Here is a 27,996-nt window from a genome sequence, read left to right as displayed (position 1 = left end):
ATACAAGTTGATATAGTACTTTATTTAAAAAGTTTATATTTATTATAAAATGTAAAAATTCAGCTAAACCAGCCCATTTGAATAGTTGGTGTTCCAGAGTTGCATGTCCACTTTCAAAATCTTTGAAGCATAGACCAGCACATTATTACATCTGTCTTGTAACTTAACAGTCACATTTGCCTTGTTTAACATGGGGGAGGGGGGGGGCTTAGAGACCGAGACATGCAGCACGATGATTTAGCCGAGGTGAAGGAGGTGGAGGAGAGAGCGTGGAAAATAGAATATGTGGCCATCTTAATCGTCCTTATCCTTGGCACCATGTTTCAGGATGCGTGTGAACTCCACATAGTTGAAGTTGCTCTTCTTGTCAATGGGTGCCTCCCTGAAGAGCTCGTCCACCTCCTCGTCTGTGAAGCGGTCTCCCATTGTGGTCAACAGCTCTCTGAGGTAATCTTCCTGGATGAAACCTGAGGGGAGAGACAAGGCCACCTCAGATGACTACAGCTTCTCCAATCAATCATCCCCCTAACAATGAAGTATACTTCCAATTTAAAATAATTTGTAAAAACCTTTGACAGTTCTTTCTTGATAATTACTTTTAGCCTTAATATGTCAAGATCTAAGATCCTGCACATCAATTGTATTCCAAAAGTGCAGAGACAAAGAGAGAGAGATATCCTTCCTTACCAGTGCCTTCCTCATCAAAGCAGGCAAAAGCATTTCTGATAACATCCTCTGGGTCTGTGCCATTGAGTTTCTCTCCAAACATGGTGAGGAACATGGTGAAGTTGATAGGCCCGGGGGCTTCAGTCATCATGGCCTCCAGGTAATCTTCAGTTGGGTTTTTCCCTGAAAGAAACAAATCACGGTTATTGTAACAACAGGTCAGTCTGGATTTAAAAAAGGTACGCAAAACATGGGTTCACAATTAACATTAGAAAGACATTTGAATCTATAGACAACAGAACAGGCTGCGTTAAATGCAATATCTATTGTGTGAATGTTCCAGCCTTCTGACTCCTCCTAAATACCAGCTGGGAGCCACACCTTCCAGCCTGAGGAAATATCTTACTTAAAAGCCCAATCCCTGTCTACAACACAGATGGGAGTCTCTGCCTTCTCCATATCAAATAAACAAGATGTCAAGCACTGGTCATTACAACAGTAGTACAAAATCTCAAACAGAAAGCAGGCCAGTAGTGTTTTTCTGTGAATATAAACCAAAGGTGGCCAGTATCTGACCAGTTAAGGAGCTTCAGATGATGCTTACCCAGTGAGGCCAGCATGTCGTGCAGATCCTCTTTGTCAACAAACCCATCACGGTTCTGGTCGATCATGTTGAACGCCTCCTTGAATTCCTGGATCTGAGACTGGTCAAACATGGCGAACACATTGGAGGTAGCACGCTGGGGGCGCTTCTTGGTGGTCTTTCCCTTTGCCCTTTTGCTCGACATGATGGCGGCTTTTGTGGTTTTTTTTTTACCTGTCAGGGTAAAACAGATTAAGCCTACATGTACAATGTAACATACTTAACATTTGCTAATTAATTTCTTCATATAAAACACATCCACACTAAAAAAGTATATTAAATTGTTAATCATAAAATCGAAAACCAATTCATAAGGCATATTGTAACTCATAGGCTTCTGAAACACAACATGAGCACACAAAATAGATCATGCAATTACCCCAAATAAGATCCAACCAGTAATGCCCAGCTCTCTGGCTTTGGCAAGTTAATCTAATTCTGAAGCAATGATTCCCCAAGTGGGGTGTCCCTCACTGTGCTATAAATGGAAATGTTCTGCAGCTTCTAAGATTGTTCTAGTTGTTCCTTTAGTACTGCGGAGGAAAAACTAGTGATGTGAGGACATATTGCCTTTTCAGGCAAGACCACCCAAGACCTCCTGTACACAGACTGGTCGCTCTGCCTTCTACCCTCTGGCATTTACTGACTGGCAGAACAAGATGTAGACTCAGACTAACTTGAATAACCATCTTCGATACTTTGCACCGTTGATCCACTATTTTGGCAACAACAGACTTGTTCTGTTTGGTCCCAATATATAGTATTAGTCATACGGTCAAACATTAACGTTAGTTGCCACGTCTTAAATGGTTGACTCTTTAATATGTTGTTTTAATAATATTTGTCTGTATTCGTGTTCAGAAAGGCACCAAATAATGGTGACGTTTCCCCGTTTTGAGGCCTATTTTAGCGCTAGCAAGCTAGCTTACTGGAAATAAAATGGTATACTGCTGTGCTGGTACTAGCTAGCCAACATCTGTCAGTGTGCCAGGGCTAGCTTACTAAATAGCCGTTAGCTGTATATATTTATCTAGAAAGTTAACTAAATAAACCACGTTATTGTTGTCTAAACTAACAGCTATCTACCATTTAAAACAATTATATACCAAGACCGCGAGGAGCTACAGTAGCTAGCCAATTTGCTATTTAGCTGGCGGCTAGTTAGACTAACACAGTCAAATTAGTCCGTTAGTGATACAAAGTACCAACATGAATTTCTATGAATTTGCTCAACCAATGTGCAATACCATACTGATTAAACAGGGAATTTGTAAGATTTTCTTTCCAAACATACATTTATAATAGTGTAAATATGTAGCCTTACCTGACGAAAAAAAGAATAGCCTACTAGCCTGTGCTGTGCTGTGCTCAGTCTCAACCACCGCCCTAACTTCCTGACGATTAAGTTGGTTCCGGACAGGAAATCTAGATCCTACCAACTGTTTCAAATAGGGACCACTTCCAACATAAAGCGTAGTAAATACTGCATCATAATTAAATATATGTCACCGTGTATTTTATAGTATTATAGTCGCTTTTATAAAAGATTGACAGACATATGTGCATAACAGTGTGCAATTACGACCTTATACATTAAAACTGTCTGTTTATACACCCCCAAAGAGTCAATGTAGCTTTCCCAAAACAACCATTCCCTCACAAGCTTGCCTGCGTCTACATTCTTGAGTATGTCCTTTTAAGGAGAGAAGGAATGTGTCTTCCTGTGTTTGGGATGTGTAATCATTAGTGAGATTGGGTTTAACTCAGGTGTAACTACGATGTAATTGTGATATTGCGGCAGTATTTAAGTACCCCATTCGACATAGTTCTCCCGAAAGCAACTAAAACAAGGAATGAACAGAGTGACATTGAAAGATTAACTTTTCAAAATTAGATATGAAATTGAAACTCTTTAAAAGGTTACAACTTCACATTCTAACACAGTGTAGCCTACATATGCATCTAGTACAATACATGAAGGACAAAAGTTGACTGTGTGGATAATAATAGATGCATGTGGGGTACATGACATGGCAACCCCATTTGGGTCAGAGAACAGTTGGTACCCCAGTGCCACTGGGGAGAAAGCTTAATGGCGATGATCCCAAGCAAGAGAGCCCAGTGGAATATATGAGTCACTGGTTAAAATGGGCAACTTTAGTAACCTGGTTTGTTCTTGATCACAGACCCCTCATGAAACAATGCATCCAAGCCACATGAACATTCATTAAAGGGTAAAAAGCTTACAGCGTATTCTGCAAATGTGAGGCACTGGCATTTTAACATTCACAGAGGCCTTTAAAATGTATAATAAATCCTTGGTGTTACAGCAATTGTTTACAGTTCTTCTAGACATGATGCCAGTATATAATACATTTCCTGGAAGATGTTAACCAACATTTATCATAGCAAGTTCAGATGACAGGACCCAGGTCTTAGCTGCAAAACAAGGCATTTCACAGACGGAGATGGAAACATAGAACCCAACAGGATACCAAAGGGTAGTAATGAATTCCCCCTGTGATCTCAACACAGATCACTGTACCTATGTCCTTATTAAGTGCTGGTGAGACTATGTAGAGAAGACCCTTTTTTCTTCAAAGAAGGGTGGGGTTGTCATTTGAAAACACCCGAGTACAACCGAGAGAGAGAACTTGGTTAACCAGATTGACTGCTGGTTTCTCACATTGTTTGACTGTGAGCTCTTGAGATCCAGTGGGTCTTACAGGATATCAAGATGTTAGGCTGATACGCCCTCTGTGTTTACAGGGGACTTGATGAGGGGCTCCTAAACTAGATGTAGTGTCCTTATATTGCACCACTGTCTTTAACCACTAGAGTCCGCTAACCCCGTAGCACATTTTCAACAAGAAAGCGGCATTCAGATTACAATTTGATTAATCATATAAACTGAAAACATTGCTGTGGTAAAGTGTGAGTATGATTCAAAGTATGCTGTTTTTAGGGTAATAATCACTGACAAGTTAGCAAGCAGCAAAGCATATAAGTGTGATGGGATGAAGTCATTAGCCAACCATGTTATCACTTTCTTTGTTAGCTGGGGGCTTGAGCTTTCTATGGATGTGGAGAGTTTTCAAGGAAAACTCCCCTATTTGAGTGTTGATTGACTGATTGTTAGCTGATTTATCCATGGACAATGGACAATAATTAAGATCAGGACATTTGTGGCAAAGGTAACTGAAAACAAGTTGTACGTATAGATTGGAAATACATTAATTGTATTAAATTATTCTCAACCCTATGAGGTAATTAAGAACGATGTGTCTGATCATATAAATTGAGAGCAGAGACTCTGATCACTAAGTGTTCCATGGTGGGGCGGCCAGACTCCAAGCCAGATTTCCAAATGTATTTTTCATGTTTGTGAAAAATATTTTGAAGATGGCATATGCTTTACATGGCACATTATCTCTTTCTGTCTCTGTCTCTCTGTCTCTCTGTCTCTGTCTCTCTCTCTCTCTCTCTCTCTCTCTCTCTCTCTCTCTCTCTCTCTCTCTCTCTCTCTCTCTCTCTCTCTCTCTCTCTCATATACACGCATTATTCTAACTGACATTCGTTGTGTGACACAAGTAACAATGGCATGGCTAAATTTAGCCACAGACACAGCTGAAGCCACTTTAGATATGGAGCCAGTACTGTCAGGAGACGTGTGCAGTTTTACAATCGTTCGAGTCTTTTGATGGTATGATGGGCAACATAATCGACCATAAACAGAAATATTAACATTTAGCCCATGGGTAGAAATCTACATAAATCTATAGCCATATTATATAATGACCTTGAAACTCCTATTCATGAAACAAAAACTCAAACTAACCAACTCCTAACCCTATGAAAAGTTGAGATTTTTTTTAGTTGCCAATAGCTTGATCATCCATAAAACGCATGCCTACATCGGGGCACTCGCTGAAACTTCTGTCATGCTAACTTGAGTCGCTCTAGTCTAGTGCATCCCATTGGGTCGGGTGTGTTGCTTGCATTTGAAAGTTGAGTTCCCTTCGTTCCCTATGCTCGGCTATATTTATCGGTAACCCTCACCATAAAAGGACGCGACTGTGGCTTCGACATTCCGTCGAGTGCCAATATTATTTTTGTTGTTTAGAAGACTGCCCTGTCTTCTGCTACCGCACCTACCTGTTGCTTTGCCTGGATTGCAAGCTTTATTGGGAACTTTTGGAGTTTAATCACCTGTTCTATCAAATTTAGTTGGAGGCTTTTTTGGCCTAGGTAAGTCATATTTATTAATACCAGACCTTCTCAACAAAACATCAGACAGTAAAGCTGTTTGTAAAGATACAAATTTGAGTATATAACCTTGTTAATGCATTTATTCACTGTGTGGATTATGTGCATGTTGATGGGATGTTTTGTCTGTTTGCTGTCTAAGTTATGTTGTGCTTGGCTAGCTCCAGTATAAACACTGGTTTGGAATTCCACATTCACAGACTTTCCGAAATCACACCTAGTGATGAAAGAAATTCATGTGCCTGCACCACTGATCTACTATCAATGACATGGCATGATACATTATCCAATTATACAATTTATAATTCAGCAATAAATGATCTGTGTTTAGTGATTTATACTGATTACACATATTATATCAAGGCAATCGGATTGCTTTCTAATCATATCAGGGATTCATTTAACCATAATCCTACAGACAGATTGTTACAATGTTTTTCCAAATTAACAATAGTCTTGCAGTATTCCAACTGCACTCAATACCACCACTTCCCTACAATAGCTAAGCAGACAGACAGGTAATCGGAGACTTGGGAGACTCAGGGCTTGAGACAGGCACAGCGTTGTGGAGGATGTCGGGATCCATACCTTTCTACCAGAAGAACCATCGCCACTATGATCGTGGCTACCGCAGCAAGGAGATGGAGTCGGCCGTGAGCCAATACCAGGCCAGCAGCAGCAGCTACGCCGCCCGTAGCAGCAGCACCAGCAGGGGGTAAGGAGGAGGGGAAATGCCCTGGAGGCTGAAGGGTCCATTCCTCCGACCCACCTACCCACCCCTGTGTCAGAACAGAGGATAGCCCCTAACCCTCATTACCCACCTCTTACTTCAGTCAGCTATCTCATCCATCCATGTCCCCCTGTGAAAATACTCATTTCACTACTTGGAATCAACTTACCTCTCTCTCCTCCTTTTGGATGGCTCCACCCAATATGTCACTTCCTTCCTGCCATTGCTGATATCCCCTCCTTCCCTAAGTCTCCTTTGCCTGAAGCTAAAACCTTTCTGCCCTCTTTAACACCTTATCCAGCCACATCTAAACACCCATGCCAAAATACCTAGTTTCTGTGAATCCTGCATGCTCTGTGAAGTTCCAAGATGTATGATTGCATGTGAGTGTGAGAATGCATCTTCCATGGCTGGCTAGGTTATGAGACATTTTGCCCTATGTATTTTGTTGTTAGCCTGTTTTTGCTGATCTCTAGCAGGCTGACGTATTGGATGAGCTTTACAGCAACGCAAGGTTATATAATGACGTGTTATGGTATATGGCATAGACTGAAATAGAGTCTTGCCCAGTGAATACCTTTCCAGAGGGAATGCAGGCTGTGTTGCAGTTTAGTTGGTAATCTGGAATGCTAAACTAGTTTTTAAGTTCCTTCTCTTAGTATTCACAGAACTAACTGAGAGATCATCTAACTGAGATATGGTGCTTGAAGCCGGTCATCGATGAGTTTACTGGGAGTACTGTACACAGTAATGCCAGATCACCATACAGGATCAGAGTTTAAGACTGACATGCAGATGCAAGGTGATAGGGTCACATGGAATTCTTGAAACTGATCTTGAAGACTTGGTTTTGTGTCAGTGCTTCAGCTCTTGGTTTTGTGTCAGTGCTTCAGCTCTTGATTTTGTGTCAGTGCTGCTCTCTGAATGTGATTTGTCTAGACCTGCTGAGTAAAAAAAGCTAATTTATATTCAGACACCTTCATGCAAAGACAATGAGAAGCTTGCTTTGCTACATCTACGATGGCTGAGATAAAGATGAATGGTTTAGAGTGTTGAGAGTGTTGGGCCTTTCTCATGGGAGCACCTGGCCACTCTTTAAATACACTGGCCTTGTCAATTTTCTTAGGAGGTCATGGGGCATCTGTGTAACAAACAGAAACCCCATGAGGACAGCAATGTCATACCAAACTTGCTGTTGAAAATGTATATTTCAGTTCAGTTCTGAATTGAGATTGTTTTGGGTTGCTTCCTTTCACAGGCTTGGCGCAGGAATAAGCTGTACTCCATTGCCATATGTGGTTATGTCGAGCTCTGCTCAACATGTTGGTTATGTCGAGCTCTGCTCAACATAATCTGTCTAGATGACTGCTTGTCCAGGCCAAAGATCAGACTGACATGTGGTGTTCTCTGGAGTCAGGGTCAGGATCAGACCGGACATACACACAGAGCCAGATGAGGAGGGGAGAGATAGCAATGAGAGATAGTAATGTGGACGTTTCCCTATGTGGAGTCTGTCTTAACAGACAGACCTATGGAGGGGTGAAAAAAGCAAGCTTGACCTCTGATCCTCATGTCATGTTTATGAGAAGTTCTGTCATCATCTCCACAATCCAACACGGAGGAGATAGCTTGTTATTCCTGTCTTTATCCCTTCCTCCATTCTCAAGGATCTATTTAAAAGAGAGTGCACATAGAGGGACATTGTTGTGGCTGGTATGTCATGGCCATGAAGGGCTTTATAAGTGTGCTTTGTATACTGTACATGAATGGAAGTACTGTATGACTTTCGGAGACTTTGATTGTAGCATTGTGAATTATAGTGGATAGGTATGCAGTTATTTTACAAATGCATATCGCTACTATTAGTACTGAATTATATTGTTTTATCTTCCTTGGTGGCCATGTTTGATCATGTTCTCATCTTATTGGCTAAACCCGCTTCCCTTCTTCCTATTAATACATCCCATAATATTTCAAAGACCTCTCATTTAACCCCCAGTTCTCTTATGTTGTAGTGGTTAACAGTGTCCTGTAACGTGTCTTAGTCTTAGAGTGTCTTCCTACTCTGGGCTGGAGGAAAGCAGACTGAGCCCAATACCCAAGAGATCCAAGCCCACCTACCTGGCTGTGGACAGAGAGAATCAAATTATTGGTTATGTAGTGCCCATCTTCAGGGGCAGGTAAATGACCTCTAAACCTAGGTGGGGGTGTAGTGGGCTACACAGTTACAGTAATGGCTTGATCTGCGAGAGTGTTGTAAACATGACTTGACAAATCCACCTCCTCCATCCTATCCGGATCTTCCCCCATAGTCAGGAGTTTGCCAGTGGGCTTTCTGACACAGAGGAGGCCAGGATGAAGGAGAGCGCTGGGCACATGGCCCGGAGGAACCTGTTCACCAGTGGGTTGGAGATGGAGAGGACTGAACAGAGCTCCAGGAAGACGGCCATGCGCGAGTCGGCCGAGCGCATCTCTCTGAGCAAAAGGGTTAGTGCAGGAGTACTGCTTTGTTTCATCATAAAGAGAAGGATTCTTCTTGTGACGTCATAGAGAGAGAGAGAGAGAGGTCTTTGTGACATCTAACAAGACAATGGTTTTGTGACATCATGGTAGACGGAATTCTCCTTTGTGACATCATAGAGGGAAGAGTTTCTTCAAAGAAACATTTTGTTCTGACTTCCAAGTGAGGTCATAAAATAGTATAATAGTGGCAAAGGACTGTTATGAATACGTTATAATTATGTTAATAACCCTTGAAGACAAGAATGAGCAAAGCAACGCTCCATGTACATGGTCGACAGTCTAGCGTGACTGTGTCTGTTATCATTTTACTCTGCTCAGGTTTTTTCCCTCAGGGGTTATTTGTGTTTCTCATTAAAATGATTGTGTCAAAGATCCTGCCCCAGTCATACTAATCAAACGAGCCACTGTGACCCCCAGAGTGGGACACCCTGCATTTAGCCTGTCCTTCCCCTGCCAACGAGCCCTGTTACTGGGTGAGACATTCCTCCACTGATCTGGTTTCTTAAGACACAGGGAGCAGTGTCCAGGGAGTGTTGTCAGATGATGTGTTAAGGGTTATTGGAGGCGAGAGAAGGTGTCCCCAAGCCCATAGCTATTCTGCGGTTATAGATGTTGCCTGGGAACAGTGCCACACAGAGAAAGATGCACGTAGTTGGCATGTCGCAAAAATATTTATTGAGGCCCATTTCCAAGAAGGAGCCTTGAAAATGCTTTGTCTTTGCTTTGAGTATGCAATGCGAATTCCTTGTCAGTGTTCAAGAAATGGTTTTAACGTGTTCTAGGGTTTTGGTGTTTGGTTGTGGTCAAGGAAATGTGAGTGTTTTATGTAGTAACTAAACTGAACTAATCACCATGGTGTCTTCAGATTCATGAAAACGAGGAGTACCACAAGCGCATGAACGAGGACAGCCTGATGCATACCCCAGAGTTTGTGATTAAGCCTCGCTCCCACACGGTGTGGGAGAAGCAGTGCGTACGTCTGCACTGCACTGTCTCCGGGTGGCCCGACCCAAGAGTCGTCTGGTGAGTGTACCCCCCCCCCCCCACACACACACACACACATACAGTACACACACACACACACACACATTACACACACACACATACAGTACACACACATGCACAGCCACACACACTCTCTCTTTCTCCCTCTCTGTCCTCACACTCTACCTTTTCAGCCTTGACTATTTACATTTGTTTCCCTCCTTTTTTACATGTCTGGTTTCGTTCCTTCTTCTTCTTTCTCTCTATCTACTTTTGACAACAAGGTACAAAAACAATGTGACAATTGACCCCCTTGCCCAACCGGGCAAGTACAAGCTCGTCAGCAGCTATAATGTGCACTCACTGGAGATCAACAGGTAGGCCAACGGCTGTTGTGGTGCATTAACACGTACTCTGAAACAAGCCACAGCCATCTCTGAGTGGGGTATATCATCCCTGTGATGTCACCACATCGTCCTAGCACCCATTAATGGTGCAACCACACCTCCGTGAAGGAATAGATTTTGGTAGCTTACTGTGAGAGCGGGCAGGTCGGACTGAGGGCTAAAGGGACAGTAGTGTCATATGTCACACCATAGGTACAGAGAGATGTCTGTCTGTTGTCTGTCCGTCCGTTCGTATGGTTTGATGAGACGGGATCTTTGGAGCCTTTTCTCGTCTCACCTTTCGATAACAAAGAGGTCGTCTAAACATAGACTGCGGAGGTCTCTGGAGATATGTGGCCTGTTTTAGATCACTTCACACGGGACCAAACACTTGAGAAAGTGCCCTTGGGTACAGATGCATGTTTAAGGTCCACACAGATATTAGGTGGCAAGTCATTAGTTAATGGAAAGTAACATTATAGCTGAAACCATGGTGCATTAGAAGACACACTGTAACCACCTCGTACAAATAACACCTAGCGACTGATGCGTATGACATCATTAGCAGAGGTTATTTATTTCCAGAGTATTTGCGGCCTGGAGTCCTGGTACACATTACAGTCCTGGCTCACATAGTTGTGTGTGATTTAAGGGAGTCGGATGGGAGGGGGGCCAAGGGGTTATTTGTAGGCTACACGTGAGCCAGTGCATAAAGAGACAAAACGTGTGTATCCTGAACATCACCTGTTTCCCGCTGATCTTTCAGATGTGACTTTGATGACACGGCACAGTATCGTGCGTCTGCCATGAACTCCAAAGGAGAGCTCTCCGCCTTCGCTTCTGTTGTTGTTAAGAGTATGTTTGAACAAAATTCCCAACTCTTACTATTTTCATGATATCACTTAGATACAGTAGATACTAGATAGATACAGTAGATAGACTAAATCAAATCTCTTACCGTAAAAATGTTTACATCATTCCTCTCCTTTAGACCCATGCCTTCGATTATGTGAACTCGTTGGCCCTATTCCTACTGTAGATTCGCCCACTCTCCCATTGTTGAAACTAGATTGTTAGTTACCACAGTTCCTCAAAATGAATAAACACTCTTCTTCTGCGTGTTCTCTCCTCAGGATTCAAGGGAGAAGTGGATGAAGCTCTCCCTTCACCCAGATGTAAGTCAGGATGTTCTGTAACTGCCAAACATGACTCATCAACATAACATCATTCATGTACAGTAGGCTGTATGCTGGTGTATGGTTGTGGAGGTCAGGGGAGGGTGGAGGTAGGGACAGGGTGGGATGCCTTGGGTGCTACTAAGCTAACCGCTTCTTTGTTCTTCTGACACTGGTGGGCGCAGCAAGTGCAGCAAGCGGTTCTAAAGGTAACAGGGCCACCTCTGGTTTGATTATGTTTTGTTCAACTTTTGGTGTATTCACAGACTGTCTCAATGCGTATCTGCATGGTCACTTTGTTGTGCATCTGTTTGAAAGTATTCTTTTTTTGGGACTTTGATAATACAATCAAATCATAATTTGCCTGGGATCAGTCCACAGCCCTCCTCTTTTTGGTTTGTAAAATATGATACTTTAAATATATATATGAGGTTTGAATATATATATGGATATGCTAAATATACTGTATGTTGTTTATATGCAATATGAATAGACACAAAGTGTGATATCTTTGGAATGAGTATTTACTGTCTTGGCTGTAGGCAAGTAGCATAATGATATAGTTAAACTGTACATGAACTATAGCCTACTTTTATATACATAAAAGACACCTACCTATCACACCTTTGAATAACAACAACCCTAACTAGATTCAGTGGATGGTCGGATGTGGAAAGTCTTTAACTCCAACTAGGATTTGGTCCATGTGTACGTGCATTGCTCTCTGTGCTGCATGACTGTGTGCTTCCTAGTCACCTCCCTTTTGTTTGTGGACACCTTGTCAAGTCTCTGTCCCTGAACACTGTTGTTGAGTTGTCTCTGTGTAGGCCTGGGGGTGACTGAAGAAGCCCCTTACACACCCCTGTCTGTTGAGAAGTTGTGCCTGTGTGGCATTCTTTGAGTCTTTTTCTCTTCTGATGGAATGGAAGGTTATTGAAGAGTGTTTTGGCTGAACATAATGAAGACCATGACGGGTCACCTGACCAATGTTCGTTCATCCCTTGATGCGATATGAATGTTTATATTTCAGTTTATCCATCTGAGATGTGTGTGTGTGTGTGTCTGTGTCACACAGTGTTCCCAGAGCTGCATGGCGGACGCGTGTCCTCACCTGAACCCTTAGTAACCTCACATCTCTTCGTCCTTCAGACGGCATCGTGTCTGAGTATGGCATCACCTTCCAGACCCATATTGTGGAGAAGTTTGACGTGGCGTTCGGCCGGGAGGGGGAGACCCTGAGCCTGGGCTGCACTGTCATCATCTACCCCAACCTCCAGCGCTACCAGCCTGAGGTGCAGTGGTACAGAGACGGTAGGTAGAAGGTTCCCAGCCAAGGGTTTCTTTTGTGGTGCAAAGTGCTGAACAGTCTTAAAACCCCCTTGAACACCCCTTGAATAATTGGCCAAAGTTGATCCATGAAACTAACATCAATAGCAAGTCCAGCTAGTTTTATTGTTATCATAAACAGTTTTTATCAAGAGTTACAATTTAGCAGAGCGTATTCTGTGTTTATGATTATTTGAATGGTTCTAGTGATTATAGCATTTTATCCATAATCTTCTAATGCAGCTAGCGTCTTGAGAATGTGACTGGTGGTGTACGCTGGTGCACATGTCTTGGCTGGGACGTGTCCCAGAGTTGTCATCTGTGTGATGCATCAGGCCACTGATACACTCCTCTCCATGTCTGAGACCCGCTCAGTGCTGACAGGCACAGACTCATAGAAATACAACCCCACTCCGACATGCACTGTACTTGATGAAGTTTGTGTGCGCTGATCCATGCCTATTTGAAGTGCTAATGTACACACTTGCCTTGTCTACTGATACATTGGGCTTGTGCAATTCCTATCCAAAGGAAGACAGTGAAGGAGTGCTTAAATGGCTCCCCTTTCTTGCGAAAATATCCAAATAAATACATAAATGTAGTCTTAGATGAATCTGTTTTTGTCTTCTTTATTAGTGTGCCAGTAGAACATATCTAGAATATTTAGATTCGATTTCTTAGCAAATTTCGATTTTAGCAAATTTCGATAATTTTTTTTTTTTTACACAGTCCTGCATCTGCTGTCAAATCCTGTTTTCTCCAATGTTCTTCTGTGTGTGCCAGACGTTCTCCTGTCTCCCTCCAAGTGGACCCACATGCACTGGAGTGGTGACCGGGCCACCATGACCCTGACACACCTGAACAAGGAGGATGAGGGCCTGTACACGCTGCGCATCACCACCAAGAGCGGCTATGAAACCCACTCTGCCTACGTCTTCGTCAGAGGTGTGGACTTGAGTCGAAAAGAACAAGCCCTTCATGTTCTGTGAAGTTCATGGATGTACTGTTCATGGATGTACTGTTCATGGATGTACTGTTCTTGGATGTACTGTTCATGGACATACAGCACAGAAAGTGCTTCTGTTTCTTGTTTGCCCCTCTCTCTGTTGCCATGTGTCATGTGTGATTAACACGACCACGGTCAAAGTCACAGCAGATAACGGTGGAGTCACGGCCTGTGTGTGTGTGTGTGAGAACATGTGTGTGTGTGAGTGGTCCTACATGGAGCCATACTGGTGTCATCTTTTAAATCCCACTTTCCCAAACAAAGTGAAATCTGTCAACGTACGACCCTAGAGGTCAATAACTCTGAACTGTCACCCTCTCAACAGGCATCTGTCTTTCTAACTACGGAAAAGGTTATACTGTATGTGTGGCCAAAATATTTATCTGTGAATGTCAGCCTGTACAACGGGATTGACCTTCTCTGTTTCATGGTGTCCATACGCCTGCTCTTAGGGGAGACAGTGAGCGTGATGAAAATAGGTCCTATTCACTCTCTAACCTTTCAGAGGCCAGGTACAGTGTTTATGGTAGCTAGCTATACAAGACTTAGGACTTAACAGAGTTAAAAATGGTCCCTAAATGAAAAGAAACTACGGATTTTAAAGAGACCAATTTCCAGATTTTTTCCCAGTCCTTCCCCGGACTAAAACATGCAACAAGCACACATAGACCACCCCACTTGCCGTCGATATATACACACTCAACACATACATAAACACTCAATGCACATGATAGCCAGTGATTTAAAATACTCCCTGAATCACCACCTAAGTGACCACTGACTTAATGAAGGACCTGCCATGTTATGTCTCTTTAAAAGTCTCCACTCCGATCCTCTTACGTCTATGGAGATGGCTGCTGCTAAATCTGTCCCCCCCCACCCCTTCTGTGGGATGCCTCAGGGGGGGGGCTCAAGACCAGTAGCATTTATGGACCTCAGCCTTGGCGCACCTCAGTCCATTGCACTGTACACTGGAAACCAGACACAGACTCCTACTACTGTGTACCACACAGAAACATATTAGGGATTTATTTTTGTGTTTTAGACTGGATGTGTGTGTAAGTGTATCCGTATGTGTGTGTCTTTTGGTGTGTGTGTCTGTCTGTGGTTGTATTTGTGTTTCTGTTTGTGTGTGTGTGTGTGTGGATGTGTGGGGGGGGCAAAGACCGTTGTTACTACAGACTAACACACACATTGTATAGGACTAATAAACAGTACAGTGTAACTCACAACCATAAACTTCCTCACAAGTGAGTGTTGAGAGTGTTGAAGATGTGTGTCTTCCTGCTGTCAGACGCTGATGCGGAGGTGGAGGGGGCTCCTGGTGCTCCTCTGGACGTACGCTGTCAGGATGCCAACAAGGACTATGTCATCGTGACCTGGAAGCAGCCAGCGGTGGACAGAGGAAGCTCAATCATGGGATATTTCGTGGACAGGTCAGTCTTAGGACATGTCAGAGGTCAGAGTTTTGGGTGTGCTCTAACATTGATTTGCTAGCCTTTTTTACTGCCAATTTGCTCTTTTACATGAATTAGAGGCTATAAATTGGCTTGTAGAGATCAACCAGAGGTTGGCACTCGGTTGAAACATCCACCCTCTCTGCTTCTGTTCCTCCTTTTCAGATGTGAGGTTGGCACTACCCACTGGAGCCAGTGCAATGACACCCCCATCAAGTTTGCCCGCTTCCCCGTGACCGGTCTGGTCGAGGGGCGTTCCTACACCTTCCGTGTCCGCGCTGTAAACAAGTCCGGCATGAGCCGCCCATCCCGCGCCTCTGAGCCCGTGGCCGCCATGGACCCGGGTGACCGCGCCCGCATGAGAGGTATGGCCAGCACCGTAAACCCCATGTCAGGCAAACTGATTGGAACCGGTAATCTTACACCAGTCATACCAGGACACAGCAGGTTTTGCCGAGTCTGGTTAAATAAAGGTTAAAATGAAAATGAATGAAACTATGGCCCTGAGATCCTCTCCTGTGTAGATGGAAAACAGTATAAGACGGATGTGTCTATAGTCCCTTTTTCACCTGTATTCTCTAAGGCACCTCTGCCCCCTGGACCGGTCAGATCATCGTGACAGAGGAGGAGCCCGCCGGTAAGAAAGACTTACCGCATGACGGCCTCCATGTTTAGGATGAATATTTATAGTAAAACGATCATCTTGATGCTGATGTGAGCCTGTAAGTGTTAGCAACCGTTCAGCGGGCAAACCGTTTAGCGGTAACGTGGTCAGTAGCTTACCGTAATGGGCGAGTGGGTGTACCTTGAACGTTTGAGCGTATCCTCCAGAGGGCGTGGTTCCCGGTGTTCCAGCTGAGCTGGAGGTGACTGAGGCCACCAAGAACTACGTGGTGCTGAGCTGGAAGCCTCCTGGTGAGAGAGGCCATGAGGGCGTCATGTACTACGTGGAGAAGGTAAGATCTGACGCCTGGTCTTCAGAACACAGCCTGAGGCTGTCCAGTACTACAAACACCACGTTCACCCAAGGACCTATTTATAATAACTGTAATGTTTTACATTATTACCTTTTTTTCCTGTATTTCTATATTGCTACTTGTGAAATCTAGAAGCAGCAATAACCCAATTGTAAATGTTGTTTTCCAGTGTGTGTCTGGCACCGACAGCTGGCAGAGGGTGAACACAGAGATCCCGGTTAAGTCTCCTCGCTTCGCCCTGTTCGACCTGGCCGAGGGGAAGTCATACAGCTTCCGTGTGCGCTGCTGCAACTCTGCTGGCGTGGGCGAGCCCTCCAACCCCACCGAACCCACCACTGTGGGAGACAAGCTGGGTGAGGGGTCAAAGGTTGCACTAGGGCTGGCGCATACACAATCACAAGCTCCAAATCATAAAGCATCCAATCTGCCCTTGGCTTGCCCTTGGAGTTTGGTGTCAGTCCCAAATCTAAATGAAAAGTTCACTCTATTACATTCAGCGATATCTAATCAAATGTATCATTTCTGTCCCCAGATATCCCAGCTCCCCCTGGTCGTGTGGTGCCCATCAGGAACACAGACACATCCGTGGTGGTGTCCTGGGAGGCTTCCCGTGAGGCCAAGGAGCTGGTGGGATACTACATTGAGGCCAGCATTGTGGGCAGCAATGTCTGGGAGCCCTGCAACAACAAGCCTGTCAAAGCAACCAGGTACTGCAGGGTCACATTTGCCATGCAGAACCATACATGGTTCTACAGTGCTCTCTGGAGGGAACACAACTCAGGAAAACACTTTGACTTTTCACTTTGCACGTGGAACCTTCTTCTTAGATAGAGGCTCCGGCTAGAACCATCTCAACAATGAAAAGTTCCACAAGTAACCACAACATCTCCTTGAGGGTTGTTTCACAAGGTCAATTGTGTGTTCCGAAACCTTTTTCCGTTTATGTAAACAGCACTCCTTTCCCTCCAATGTAGCCTGCCCTCTGTATGGTCAACAGGTGCATTACAAGTAAATGGTGACATTGCATTCATGCTGTGTTCAGGTTCATCTGCCACGGTCTGGTCACAGGAGAGACCTACGTGTTCAAGGTGAAGGCTGTGAACGCTGCAGGGCTCAGCGAGAGCTCTCAGGAGTCTGAGCCTATTGAGGTGAAGGCTGCTATTGGTGAGTGAGACCCACAAAGGGGGTCACCTGAGTCTTACGAAAGAGGGCCGAATTAGTCCTCAAGGTTTCTTAAGTAACTTATTTTTGTTAAATTGACGTTCGTGTGGATTAAAAGTAGGCCTTCATATTTTTAAGTAACAGGATTAATCTAGAAGTTGATGAAATTAAGGTTTTTTCTCGACACCATGAAGGGATGTCATGTATCTGATGCACCATTGTGGATTATCTCTGTCCATTAAGACGTGTTCCTTCAGCTCTGTGTCCCCATCCGCATCTATACGTTTTTCTCTCCATTGGTTCTCTGGTTTTACTCTGTCACTCCACCACTTCCTCCGCCGTCACGTTGTACCGCACCGTAGTAACCGTGTAAGCCACACCCACCATCCCGTCGAGACCCTGCTACCCCTCCTTCCCCCTCCCCCCACCTCCACCAACCCCACCCCTGCACTCCCCCTGAGTTGGGGTCAGGGTGGACTTGTAGACTTCCTCTAAATTGGGTCGGACGCGATCCAACTCAGCGGTGGTTACAAAACCAGCCCACCTCGCGGTCCTCCGCCACCACCCCGATTCCCCTCACCTGTCCTGGGCACGAGTGTCGGCCCCCCCTCCTGGTGTTTAAGGTATCCTCCCCACCCCACTCCCACCAGAACCCCCCCAGATCTGCATCTTGTCTCTGACTCATCTGGGATGACTAACCTGATAGTGGCATGGGTCTGGACAGCATAGTTTTCACAGCACACCGTACAACACACATATACCAGTAACACAATAAATGCATTACATTACCAACATTTCAAACACGTAAAAGTAGCACATACTCTAGCATTCTACAGTGAGTAGGCATGATACACATACAATAAGCAGGTGAAAACCCTGCCATGCTATGACCACCACTGCTGTTAGTAGGTCCTGCCTGCTCGCCTCCAGCTGCTCCATAATGTCTGTCTGCACCCTGAGTTCCAGTGCTTTCTGCTGGGCAACATCACTCATCCACTGGCTAGCTTTGCGCCAAGCAGCATGCTCGGTTCGCCATTATGAAACACACTTAGAAACAATGCTAATGGATTTCTCCTCTCCTGATTTCCATTACTAATAGCTGGAAAAAGTGTCCCTCATGTCAATGCAAGATAACGATTGCACTGATTTGTATTGACTGTACACACATTATCATACTGTATCCAATCAAAATATGAACCAAGGTCAGCGGATGAAATCCATTGGCATCATTTCTAAAGTACAGTGTGGCTTTTTCATAAAGGATTCGTGCAAAGCCTTCACACACCTCCTCACAGGCCTGCGCTTCCTCATAAACACGAATGGCTTTTTGTCTCCTCACCCAGATGTCACCCGTTTGTCATCTTGTCTTCATTTTTCTGTCAGATGAAGACTGTGTAACTGTATCTGATATGTCAATTTATTGTTCCTGCTTTAATAGTCTCTCTTTCTGTGTTTGAGTGTTGTAACTGAGATTTGAGTTGTTTGTGATCCTTTTTTGTGTGTGTAAAATGGCCTCTTCTGCTTTTCTCTGCTAACTCCTATAGGGGGCGGTATTCCATATGGTGTGTTGCCGGAGATTGGGCCGGGGGGTAACGCGGGCGGACTAACCGAGCACAGGCCACGCTGGACGGGCACGCATGCAGCCGTCCAGCCTCCCGCTGACACAATGCTAAAGCTCAATGCTCAGACTGACAGTGTGTCTGGGGCCGGGGCCGGGCCGGGGGCCAGAGCTGGGACCACCAGCTCAGACCCCTCAGAGTCCTCAGAGCCCATACTCACTGGGAGTAAAGGTATGGGAGGCAAGAGAGGCAGTGTGACCTGGGCACCTGACCTGGTCCAAGATTCTTTCTGTGACTCCGACCCAGTCCCAGTCCCAAACTCAAACATAAACTCAGGCCCAGACTCAGTCGTAGACCCAGCCGTAGACTCTGTCTTGGCTACAGATGAGGTTCAGAGTCAGGCTGTAGCCCAAGAACAGGTGCCAGTGGTTGGGCAGGCACGTAAGTCTTCTGTAGATGCTTCTGCCAAAGCATCTACACATGGGAGAGAGAACCCCAGGACAGACCCAGCAGGTGAGCACTCAGTCAGGGACAACCATCTCTTCCTCATCCAACCCCCTCCCTACAAAAACACTCATCTTTCACCAACAGGAATGGTTCTATTTAATGATGTTTTATTCTTGGAAATATGTTATTTTTGGATCCATTGTTTCTCAGTAATAATAATGACATTGTAAAAAAAAAAATCTGAATGGTGAGGTTCTATTGTCCCATCCACAGGAAATTCACAAAACAGGTACATTGTAGATTAAGTTTTTCAGGTAAGTTTAATACCACTCCTTACAGTTAACTCAACTCAAGTCACGCCGTTAAGGCATTCTGCTGGCCACCTTTACCACAAGGCTGACTTACACACCCTGGGGTGCTCATCGGGGTCCTAAACCCACATTACACGTTCAGGCAATGTGTTGGCTACCTCTAAATGTAGGCTGGCTCTTTAGGACCCCACTGTCACCTTGCGAGCTCAGTGCACATTAACACACACAGTCACACTGTGACATAGCCCCTGCCAACCAATCACAGCTCGCCTCCAAAGTAGGTCAGCAAATCGCAATGAAGACATGACCACCTGTGACCTGAGACCTTTACAGTAGTGTACTCTCCGCCTCTTAAAAACCCACCCCTCTTTGATTTTCAAGAGCTCAACCCCCTCTGCTATAAATTAGGGAAGACACGTGACTATTTGTGTTTGACATGGCAGCTCAATTAATCATCGCTCTGTAATAGGATCCAACTTGCTTTGGGAGCTTTTATTCTCAAGACGTCACTGCAGTCCAGTCCTTGAAACCTGGTGAATCTAGAGACATTCTGCCCACATGCAATTCTATCGTTTTCAAATCCTGAGAGTCTGTTTTTCCACTTTGTCACTCACTGTGTTGTGAAAACACAGCATGAGTCAAAAGGTTGAATGTTCAGCTGTGTGTCGCTAACAAGGGACTTCTACAGCAAGTCTACAGCAAGGACTATATTGGCTTCAGTCCACCATCCTCTATTTCATACTATCTTCAAATCAAAGATACTTTTACTTTTCATATGAATTAATATATTTTTTTTTTAATTTATTAATAATGAACATCAATATGAAATGTCCTCAAGGGTGTCCAACTCTTTCTGTAGGAAATAGTAAAAAGTATTAAGAACAATAGCAGAATTCAGATAACAGGTCTTCAGTGTCCCAGTACTCCCTAGCCTCACAGTTGACTCAGCCTGATATTAACTGGCCTCCTGCGTTGCCACAGCGACCCCTGCCCCGCCCTATGGCATCAGCGTTCTGGAGTGCGTGCGTGACGCCATGGTGCTGGCCTGGAAGCAGCCGGCGTTCATCGGTGGGGCGGACATCACCGGGTACTTCGTGGACTACCGGCAGGTCGTCGAGGGAGTGGTGGGGAAGTGGCACGAGGCCAACATCAAGTCTGTCACTGACAGAGCCTACAGGGTGAGGGGGCCATGTGGTTGATTTGGGATGATGTCCTCTCTCTGGCCTCTAATCATTCATGTCTATTAATGTCCCGAAAATGTGACTGTTGTGGACTGTCTGTGCCTTGTCTGCCCAGGTGTCAGATCTGAAGGAGAACATGAAGTACCAGTTCCAGGTACGGGCTGCCAACATGGCAGGTGTGGGCATCCCCTCTTTGTCCAGTGAAACGTTTACATGTGCGGAGTGGACCATCGCTGTGCCAGGTCAGTTTCACACATCTCAACGTTATCAGAAGAACAAAATAACTTTTGTCTAAAAGCCGATTGGGGAGTTTTCAGAAAACTCCCCAATCCGCTGCATACACAAAACATCTTGACCATCTGTTTTCTCTGGTTGCCGGGTTACAGGACCCCCCCATGACCTGCAGGCCATGGAGGTACGCAGCACCTCCCTGGTGTTGCTGTGGAAACCACCCGTGTACCAGGGTCGTGATGAGGTCAACGGATTCTACATTGACATAAAGGAGGCTGAGGCACCGTTGGAGGCGTGGAGAGGAGTCAACGAGAAAGCCACAGACAAGAAGTACATGAAGGTCGGCACCTTCCTGTCTTCTTATTAGGAACTCATTGAAAGCACTCAAAAGATTAAACTACATAGAAAACAACATTTGTTTTATGATAGAAAGCAGAATAATTTTATTGGAGAACCATCTCTTTCAGTTTTGAATAAATGTAAAAAAAACTCTCAAGATTTTCCCTTTGAGACATTTTCAAGAGACACATCTCTTCACGGTGTCTACTATTAGTCTTTTCTCTCTTTTTGACAGATCAAAATCCTGAAGGAGGGAGAGACCTATGTGTTCCGTGTACGTGCACAGAACAAGGCCGGTGTTGGAAAGGCCTCCGAACCTACAGAACCAGTCCTGGCCCAGACCAAACCAGGTACACAAACCCAGAACCCAAGGCTTGGGAGCACATTGCTTTGTAATCGTGTCCTGGTTAGGATAAGGGAGTCAGGTGGCTGAGCGGTTAGGGAATTGGCCTAGTAATCAGAAAGTTGCCGGTTCGATTCTAGGCTGTGAAAAATGATGTTGTGTCCTTGGGCAAGGCACTTCACCCTACTTACCTCAGGGGAAATGTCCCTGTACTTACTGTAAGTCGCTCTGGATAAGAGCGTCTGCTAAATGACTAAATGTAAATGTCAACCTGAATCTTCCTCCTGTCTCACTCAGGTACCAAGGATATAGTCGTGGACGTTGATGATGATGGAGTGATCTCCATGAACTTCGAGTGCGCAAACCTGACCCCAGACTCTAAATTTGTGTGGTCCAAAAACTACGAAGAAATCACAGATGAGACCCGCATTACCATGGAAACCAAAGGCAACAAGTAATTCAAGAAAAATAGTGTGTGTGTTTTCTAGTCTGAGTCGTTCTTCAGTGTTCTTCTTTCTTTTAACGCTGCTATGTGTCCACTTAGGTCAAAAGCCACCTTTAAAACACCTGCTGAAGACGATCTGGGCATTTACTCTTGTTTGGTCACCCACACGGATGGGGCTTCATCCAGCTACACTCTCTCCGCAGAGGGTGAGTCACACTCTCTGATCCTGACCTGAGGACCCTTCTTAGCGGGCACAGTCCTCTCTGTAACAGTCACTCCCCATCCTGGGACAGCTGTTTTTTTTGCTGTTTTAATATATTGTTATTGTGGGGTCATGTTTTCATGCCGACATGTCTACTTTTCTGACAGAGCTGAAGAAGCTGCTTGAGATCAGTCACGACCACAAGTTCCCAAGTGAGTGTCTTACTTTCATCCACCCTCTTTATAGAATTTAGTGGCGTATTAGAATGACTGTCTGATCTCTCTCTCTCATTCTCACTCACTATCTCCTCATCTTTCCATATATAACTTACATCCTTTTACCTCTCTCTTCCTTTCACTCTCTCCCTTCAGTTATTCCCCTGAAGACAGAGCTGGCAGTGGAGCTGCTGGAGAAGGGCAAGGTTCGCTTCTGGCTGCAGGCTGAGAAGATCTCAGCCAACGGCAAAGTGGAATACGTGTTCAACGATAACGTTGTCTCTCAGGGCGAGGTGAGAGAGCGCAGACAGGGAACTAATGATGGCAAACACACTGGGCTAAAAGGCCAGGCACTCACTTTCATACCAAGTAGTCTGAAAAAGAAAGAAATAAAATTAATAAAATTAATCACACATACAGTCACACTTCTAATCTACTATGTATTCAAACTATATGTGTAAGTACAGACTAATACATGTTTTTAATACATATAAATATGTATCTGGTTTAATAAGAGTGAATATAGGGCAGTGTAATCGCTAACAGCCTAAACACAGTCACAACGTGTGTTGTTGTCGATGGCGCCTATGGGATAAGACTGAAAATGTTTTGTCTTCGGGGTTGTTGCCTTGCAGAAGTACAAGATGAACTTTGACAAGAACACAGGTGTGATTGAGATGACCATGGAGTCCCTGACACCTGCAGACGAGGGGACCTTCACCTTCCAGCTGCAGGACGGCAAGGCCACCAACCAGTCTAGCCTGGTGCTCATTGGAGATGGTAACCCTCAGATTAGGCCCTGTCCAACCTTCTTTCTTCTTTCCTGTCTTCCTTCCTTCCCTCCTTCCTTCCGAGGCTGGATAGGTCACTGTGATACAGAGGAGTTCATGCCATCCATGATCAAATCATGTTCGATAGGAGATCATTTTGAGAAGGAAAGGAAGGAATCTTTGGTCCTTTTGGTCCCCTTTTCTGTCTAACTAAACCAGAAGTCTACTCATTACACTGTCACTGTATCCACACTATGAGACAGTGAATACATTGATAATTTACATGTATTCGTTCCACTGAAGATTTGTTGCCTCATCTGTGATCTTTTGCTTATTTCTCCAGTGTTTAAGCAGCTGCAGAAGGAGTCTGAGTTCCAGAGGAAAGAGTGGTTCAGAAAGCAAGGTACTGGAACCAGACTGGAGCACACAAGCAAGCACACATACCTGCTTGGGAAGCTTATGTTAGTGGTGTGAAATGGGTTTGTTTCAAGTTCAATGTTTATAATGGCTGGCATGTTTGCTTTGTGTAGGTCCTCACTTTGTGGAGTACCTGAGGTACGAGGTGACCCCAGAATGTTGTGTTGTCCTGAAGTGCAAGGTGAGGCTGAAGGAAGTGGTCAAATAGACAAGGGAAACAATAATGAGGACGATGTTAAATCCCTTTAAAACTTACAGTTTTAAAGAGTATCTCTAACTATGTCTCTCTTTCTCTCCATCCCTTTATTGCTCCCTTGCAGGTTGGGAACATCAAGAAGGAAACAGTTGCATTGTGGTACAAAGACGGGCGTGAGATTAAGGCAGATGAGCATCTCACTTTCTCAGAGGGAGTGCTGACCCTGGAGATTGCTCAGGTGGGAGAAAGAAAGATATATATATATATGTATATATTATACAAATTGCCTATTATGTATACATGTTTAACACTTTTGTCTTTTGTGGAGTATTATTCCTGTCAACGTGCTCATCATCTCATATATGAATGTTCATCAAATCTCTCTTTGTTCATATATTGTAAATATACAGTCTCTTCACATATCACAGGAATCACCTCCCTGTGTATCTTCAATATACAAGATGCATTGTGGAGCAACATATTCTAAAGTGGTTTTCTATGTGCACAGTCCAGCCCGATAATAGTGAACATGACAATCTTAGCACAACTTCTATGTATTATTACCTTGCATTATAGTTATATATGTATTATTTATATTTTATATTATATACCTTATTATACCTTTATTTTATGTGTCAACACTGTGACCTGATCTTGAACACTTGACATGATATTACCACCTTCTCTTCAATCCTAACTAATTAACCTAATACATCACACCTACTGGACTTCAAACCCCCCGTTTAATATCTCTGTCAGAAAATCTCAATTTGTTTTCTGTCTTAACTCTTATATCTGTTTGTATCTAGCCTGTCCTGTCAAGTCCTTTTTCCATCCTTCAGTTTATATGTATGGGCAGAGCCATCTCCATCCCAGCGTGTTGTCCCGTATGCGTCTCACTGGGCGTACTGTAGCAAGTGACATGATTGAGCCTTGAGCCCTGGTCGGCTGTGAACGTAAACATGTGTCCCTGTTGCAGCGTGACACTCCTGCAGCCTCAGGCGCTGCCGTGGCAGACATTCCGCCCGACGACGTTTACTGGAGAAGACTCAAAGTTGGGATCCGTGTTGTGTTGTCACCATAAGACGCCTCTTTTTTGTATTGCCTTTGAGAGTGCTTTCTTGCTTTTGCGTCAAATATATGTGTGTCCTGCAGCATCCTTAGCAGGGGAGAAAAGCTTGGCTTTTCCGTAGAGCTTCTATTTACGTTTTCTTTTACAAAATGGAGTTGCAACGGGTTGTGGGTATTTGCTTCTCACCTCAACTTCTCCCTCCAGATCTCAAAGAAGGATGCTGGTATCTATGAGGTGATTCTGAAGGATGACAGAGGGAAGGACTCCTCCACATTGAACCTGACGGACCAAGGTACACCCTCAGAACTGTCTGCTGAACCAGACCTCTGATCGGTACTTGACTGGAACTAACTAAACTCTTGAATTTCCATCTTTCAGGTTTCAAGAACATGATGAACGAAGTGTTCAGTGTTATTGGTAAGAATGTCTTTAGGTATTTCCAGTCCAGCTGTTCCCTTTTTTTTGCACCGTTTATTTCCTAATCTTACAGGGTCTAAACCAAAACACCTTTTGACATTTGTATGTATTTTCCTGTACATTAAACCTTTTTCTTCTGCTTGTGTTACCCAGCCAACTCATCCACCGCTCTGAAGATCCAGAGCACTGAGGAGGGCATTAGACTGTACAGCTTCGTCAGCTACTACAACGACGAGCTACATGTCACCTGGCACCACAAGTGTGTACTGCTACCGTTGCCATGTCTTAGTGACTGTCTGTATGACTTTGTTCTTGTATCTGTGTGTGTATAAGTGTCTATGTGTGTGCGATTGTGTGTGTGTGTGTGTTCAGTGTGTAAAACCACTCTTTCTCCCTGTCTGGTAGGGATGCAGCGATAGCCTTCACGGACCGGATCAAGTGTGGCGTGGTGGGGGAACAGCTGTGGCTGCAGATTTCTGATCCCACCGACAAGGACAAGGGAAAGTACGCCATTGAGTTCTTCGATGGGAAGGGTGGTCTACGGAGAACTGTGGAGCTGTCCGGACAGGGTGAGTCCATTAACAGGTGTTGGAAGGAATTAACTAGTCTTTTTGCTCTGACTCTGCTGGATGTGTTGGCACTTAATTGTTTGTTTATTTGTTTGGCCTTGCAGCATTTGATGACGCCTATGCAGAGTTCCAAAGACTCAAGTAAGTTACTCAGAGTTGTGCCAGTGCCAGGTAATTTATGCAATTGCAAACCCCTGGCTGTTGCTATGGGTTGCGGTTTGTGCTTTATGCAGAAGTTCAAAGTTAGGATTAGGGTTTCCCCTCTTTCCTGGTCTCATTGTCTGCAACCTCTTTATTCAACATCCCTGACTGTTCTTTCCCATCCCGTCAATCTTCAGAGCGGCTGCTATTGCAGAAAGAAGTAAGTTAAACGTTTTCCAGTCAAATCCAGTTTGGCCGTAGATACAGGTGTCTTTTTTAGGTCAGCTCCTAATTCTGATGCTGTTTGTTGTAGACCGTGCTCGTGTGGCAGGAGGCCTGCCTGATGTGGTCACCATACAGGAGGGCAAGGTAAACTGCTGCTGCTGAGTCCACCGTGTTGAGCAGAATTTGACACCACAGTTACAGTCCTCACATAGGAGTATGGGGGGACGGGTCTGTACACTGTATTGGGTGTATAAGGGGATGTTCATGGTTCCATTTTGGCCTGGAACTCTGGTACTTCTGGTACTTGCAATTAGTAACACTGCTTGTTGATGTGTAAACGGTATGTGTGTGTTTTACCTTTGTTGTTGTTGTTTGTTTGTGTTAATATACCTCCTCAGGCCCTGAACCTGACCTGCAACATCTCAGGCGACCCTCTGCCTGAGGTCACCTGGCTGAAGAACGACAGGGAGATGGTGTCAGACGACCACTACATCCTGAAGTTTGAGTCGGGCAAGTTTGCCAGCTTCACCATCAGCACGGTGAACACGGCGGACTCTGGCAAGTACAGCATCCTGGTGAAGAACAAGTACGGCACAGAGAGCGGAGACTTCACCGTAAGTGTCTTCATGCCCGACGATGTCGGCGGCAAGAAAAAATAAGAAGGTTTCCCGGTCTTGACGTAAATATGTATAAAAAAAAGTACAAAAATGAACAGCAAAAAAAGAGAATTGTCATACCGTCTTTAGCCTTTGCGTTGGATTGTGGTTTGAGTAGTGTAAACAATATAGTCTCATACAAGGAGGTGGTTCACTGTTATAGTCTGAGCGCAACATGTCTGAAGTTTCTTTGAGAAATCCAAAGTGGATCAAGGAAAATATCATTTATTGAAGCAAAACCTGTAAACCACACTAGTAGGTCCAAACATTCTTTATCTTGAAATCACGGTAAACCTATAGTAATTACATGATTATAACATTACACACCCCTTCACTGCCCAAATATTATGTTCTGTTATTTCCTTTGTTTTTGTGTTCAGTACCAAAAAGGCATGTAGAGTCAAATGTGAGTGTAAGTTTGTATTGATTTGCTGCAACTGACTTAAGAAATGAAAGGCTGACCGTCCAAAGTAAATATGTGACGATGAGGAAGAAAAACAAACAATGACGGGTTGAGAATCTGTGTAAGAACAGCTTCTGTGTTAAATGTAAGTTCCATTACTTTCACAATCACTATGCAGTGATTTGACCTCCTCTGTCATCCTGTAGTGATTATGATATCACCTCCCCTGTCATGCTGTAGTGGTTATGATGTCACCTCCCCTGTCATGCTGTAGTGGTTATGATATCACCTCCCCTGTCATGCTGTAGTGGTTATGATGTCACCTCCCCTGTAATGCTTTAGTGGTTATGATGTCACCTCCCCTGTCATGCTGTACTGGTTATGATGTCACCTCCCCTGTCATCCTGTAGTGATTATGATGTCACATTCACGGGCATCCTGTAGTGATCATGATGTCATTTTCTCTGTCTATCTGTCTATGAATGATAATTATTGCATCACTTCCTCCACTCCCTGTCTCTTCAGAAGCACTAATAAAGGTAGCACGTATTCCCCCA

General features: G+C 44.4%; 3 protein-coding genes across 5 annotated transcripts; 2 read left to right on the top strand and 1 right to left on the bottom strand.

Moving 5' to 3' along the window:
• Positions 1–3: 3 nt before the first annotated feature.
• Positions 4–6,269, bottom strand: myl12.1 (myosin, light chain 12, genome duplicate 1). 2 transcript variants are annotated; one of them, XM_067251932.1, is made up of 4 exons: positions 6,164–6,269; positions 1,271–1,483; positions 688–849; positions 4–467 (listed from the first exon to the last, which is right to left on the bottom strand). In XM_067251932.1, exons 2-4 carry the CDS (start codon positions 1,452–1,454, stop codon positions 295–297), a joined length of 519 nt encoding a protein of 172 aa, XP_067108033.1. In that variant the 5' UTR covers positions 1,455–1,483; positions 6,164–6,269; the 3' UTR covers positions 4–294. The 2 variants fall into 2 exon arrangements, with proteins under 2 accessions (XP_067108033.1, XP_067108032.1); XM_067251931.1 differs by lacking the exon at positions 6,164–6,269 and adding an exon at positions 2,634–2,716.
• On the top strand, positions 5,448–27,996 carry myom1b (myomesin 1b). 2 transcript variants are annotated; one of them, XM_067251930.1, is made up of 36 exons: positions 6,133–6,290; positions 8,351–8,485; positions 8,618–8,792; positions 9,694–9,851; positions 10,097–10,189; positions 10,965–11,053; positions 11,332–11,373; positions 12,523–12,684; positions 13,483–13,644; positions 15,000–15,141; positions 15,328–15,527; positions 15,746–15,799; positions 15,994–16,118; positions 16,309–16,492; positions 16,672–16,846; positions 17,182–17,303; positions 20,599–20,795; positions 20,914–21,040; positions 21,185–21,369; positions 21,604–21,718; positions 22,009–22,165; positions 22,256–22,362; positions 22,526–22,570; positions 22,730–22,866; positions 23,209–23,353; positions 23,687–23,746; positions 23,874–23,941; positions 24,081–24,194; positions 25,233–25,320; positions 25,407–25,445; positions 25,599–25,704; positions 25,851–26,014; positions 26,119–26,155; positions 26,353–26,375; positions 26,469–26,524; positions 26,779–27,996. In XM_067251930.1, the coding sequence occupies exons 1-36, from the start codon at positions 6,148–6,150 to the stop codon at positions 27,037–27,039; spliced, it is 4,392 nt and encodes a 1,463-aa protein (XP_067108031.1). In that variant the 5' UTR covers positions 6,133–6,147; the 3' UTR covers positions 27,040–27,996. The 2 variants fall into 2 exon arrangements, with proteins under 2 accessions (XP_067108030.1, XP_067108031.1); XM_067251929.1 differs by lacking the exons at positions 6,133–6,290; positions 8,351–8,485; positions 8,618–8,792 and adding an exon at positions 5,448–5,557.
• On the top strand, positions 18,808–20,590 carry LOC136957935 (uncharacterized; the record flags this gene model as incomplete). The annotated part of the gene is made up of 1 exon (XM_067252155.1): positions 18,808–20,590. A coding segment is annotated over one exon (729 nt), but the record flags the coding sequence as incomplete, so codon positions are not given.

The sequence above is a fragment of the Osmerus mordax genome, chromosome 15 (assembly GCF_038355195.1).
Source record: "Osmerus mordax isolate fOsmMor3 chromosome 15, fOsmMor3.pri, whole genome shotgun sequence".
Taxonomy (NCBI): domain Eukaryota; kingdom Metazoa; phylum Chordata; class Actinopteri; order Osmeriformes; family Osmeridae; genus Osmerus; species Osmerus mordax.
The sequence above is the reverse complement of the archived record's forward strand: the minus strand, read 5'-3'. Positions and strand labels throughout refer to the sequence as shown.

Coding starts and splice junctions, on each gene's coding strand:
- myom1b (XM_067251930.1), top strand. CDS start 6,148: ATGTCGGGATCCATACCTTTCTACCAGAAGAACCATCGCCACTATGAT. Junction 21,370..21,603: donor CAGACAAGAAGTACATGAAG/GTCGGCACCTTC, acceptor TCTTTTTGACAG/ATCAAAATCCTGAAGGAGGG. Junction 23,747..23,873: donor AGAGTGGTTCAGAAAGCAAG/GTACTGGAACCA, acceptor TGCTTTGTGTAG/GTCCTCACTTTGTGGAGTAC.
- myl12.1 (XM_067251932.1), bottom strand. CDS start 1,454: ATGTCGAGCAAAAGGGCAAAGGGAAAGACCACCAAGAAGCGCCCCCAG. Junction 850..1,270: donor CGACATGCTGGCCTCACTGG/GTAAGCATCATC, acceptor TGTTTCTTTCAG/GGAAAAACCCAACTGAAGAT. Junction 468..687: donor CTTTGATGAGGAAGGCACTG/GTAAGGAAGGAT, acceptor CTCTCCCCTCAG/GTTTCATCCAGGAAGATTAC.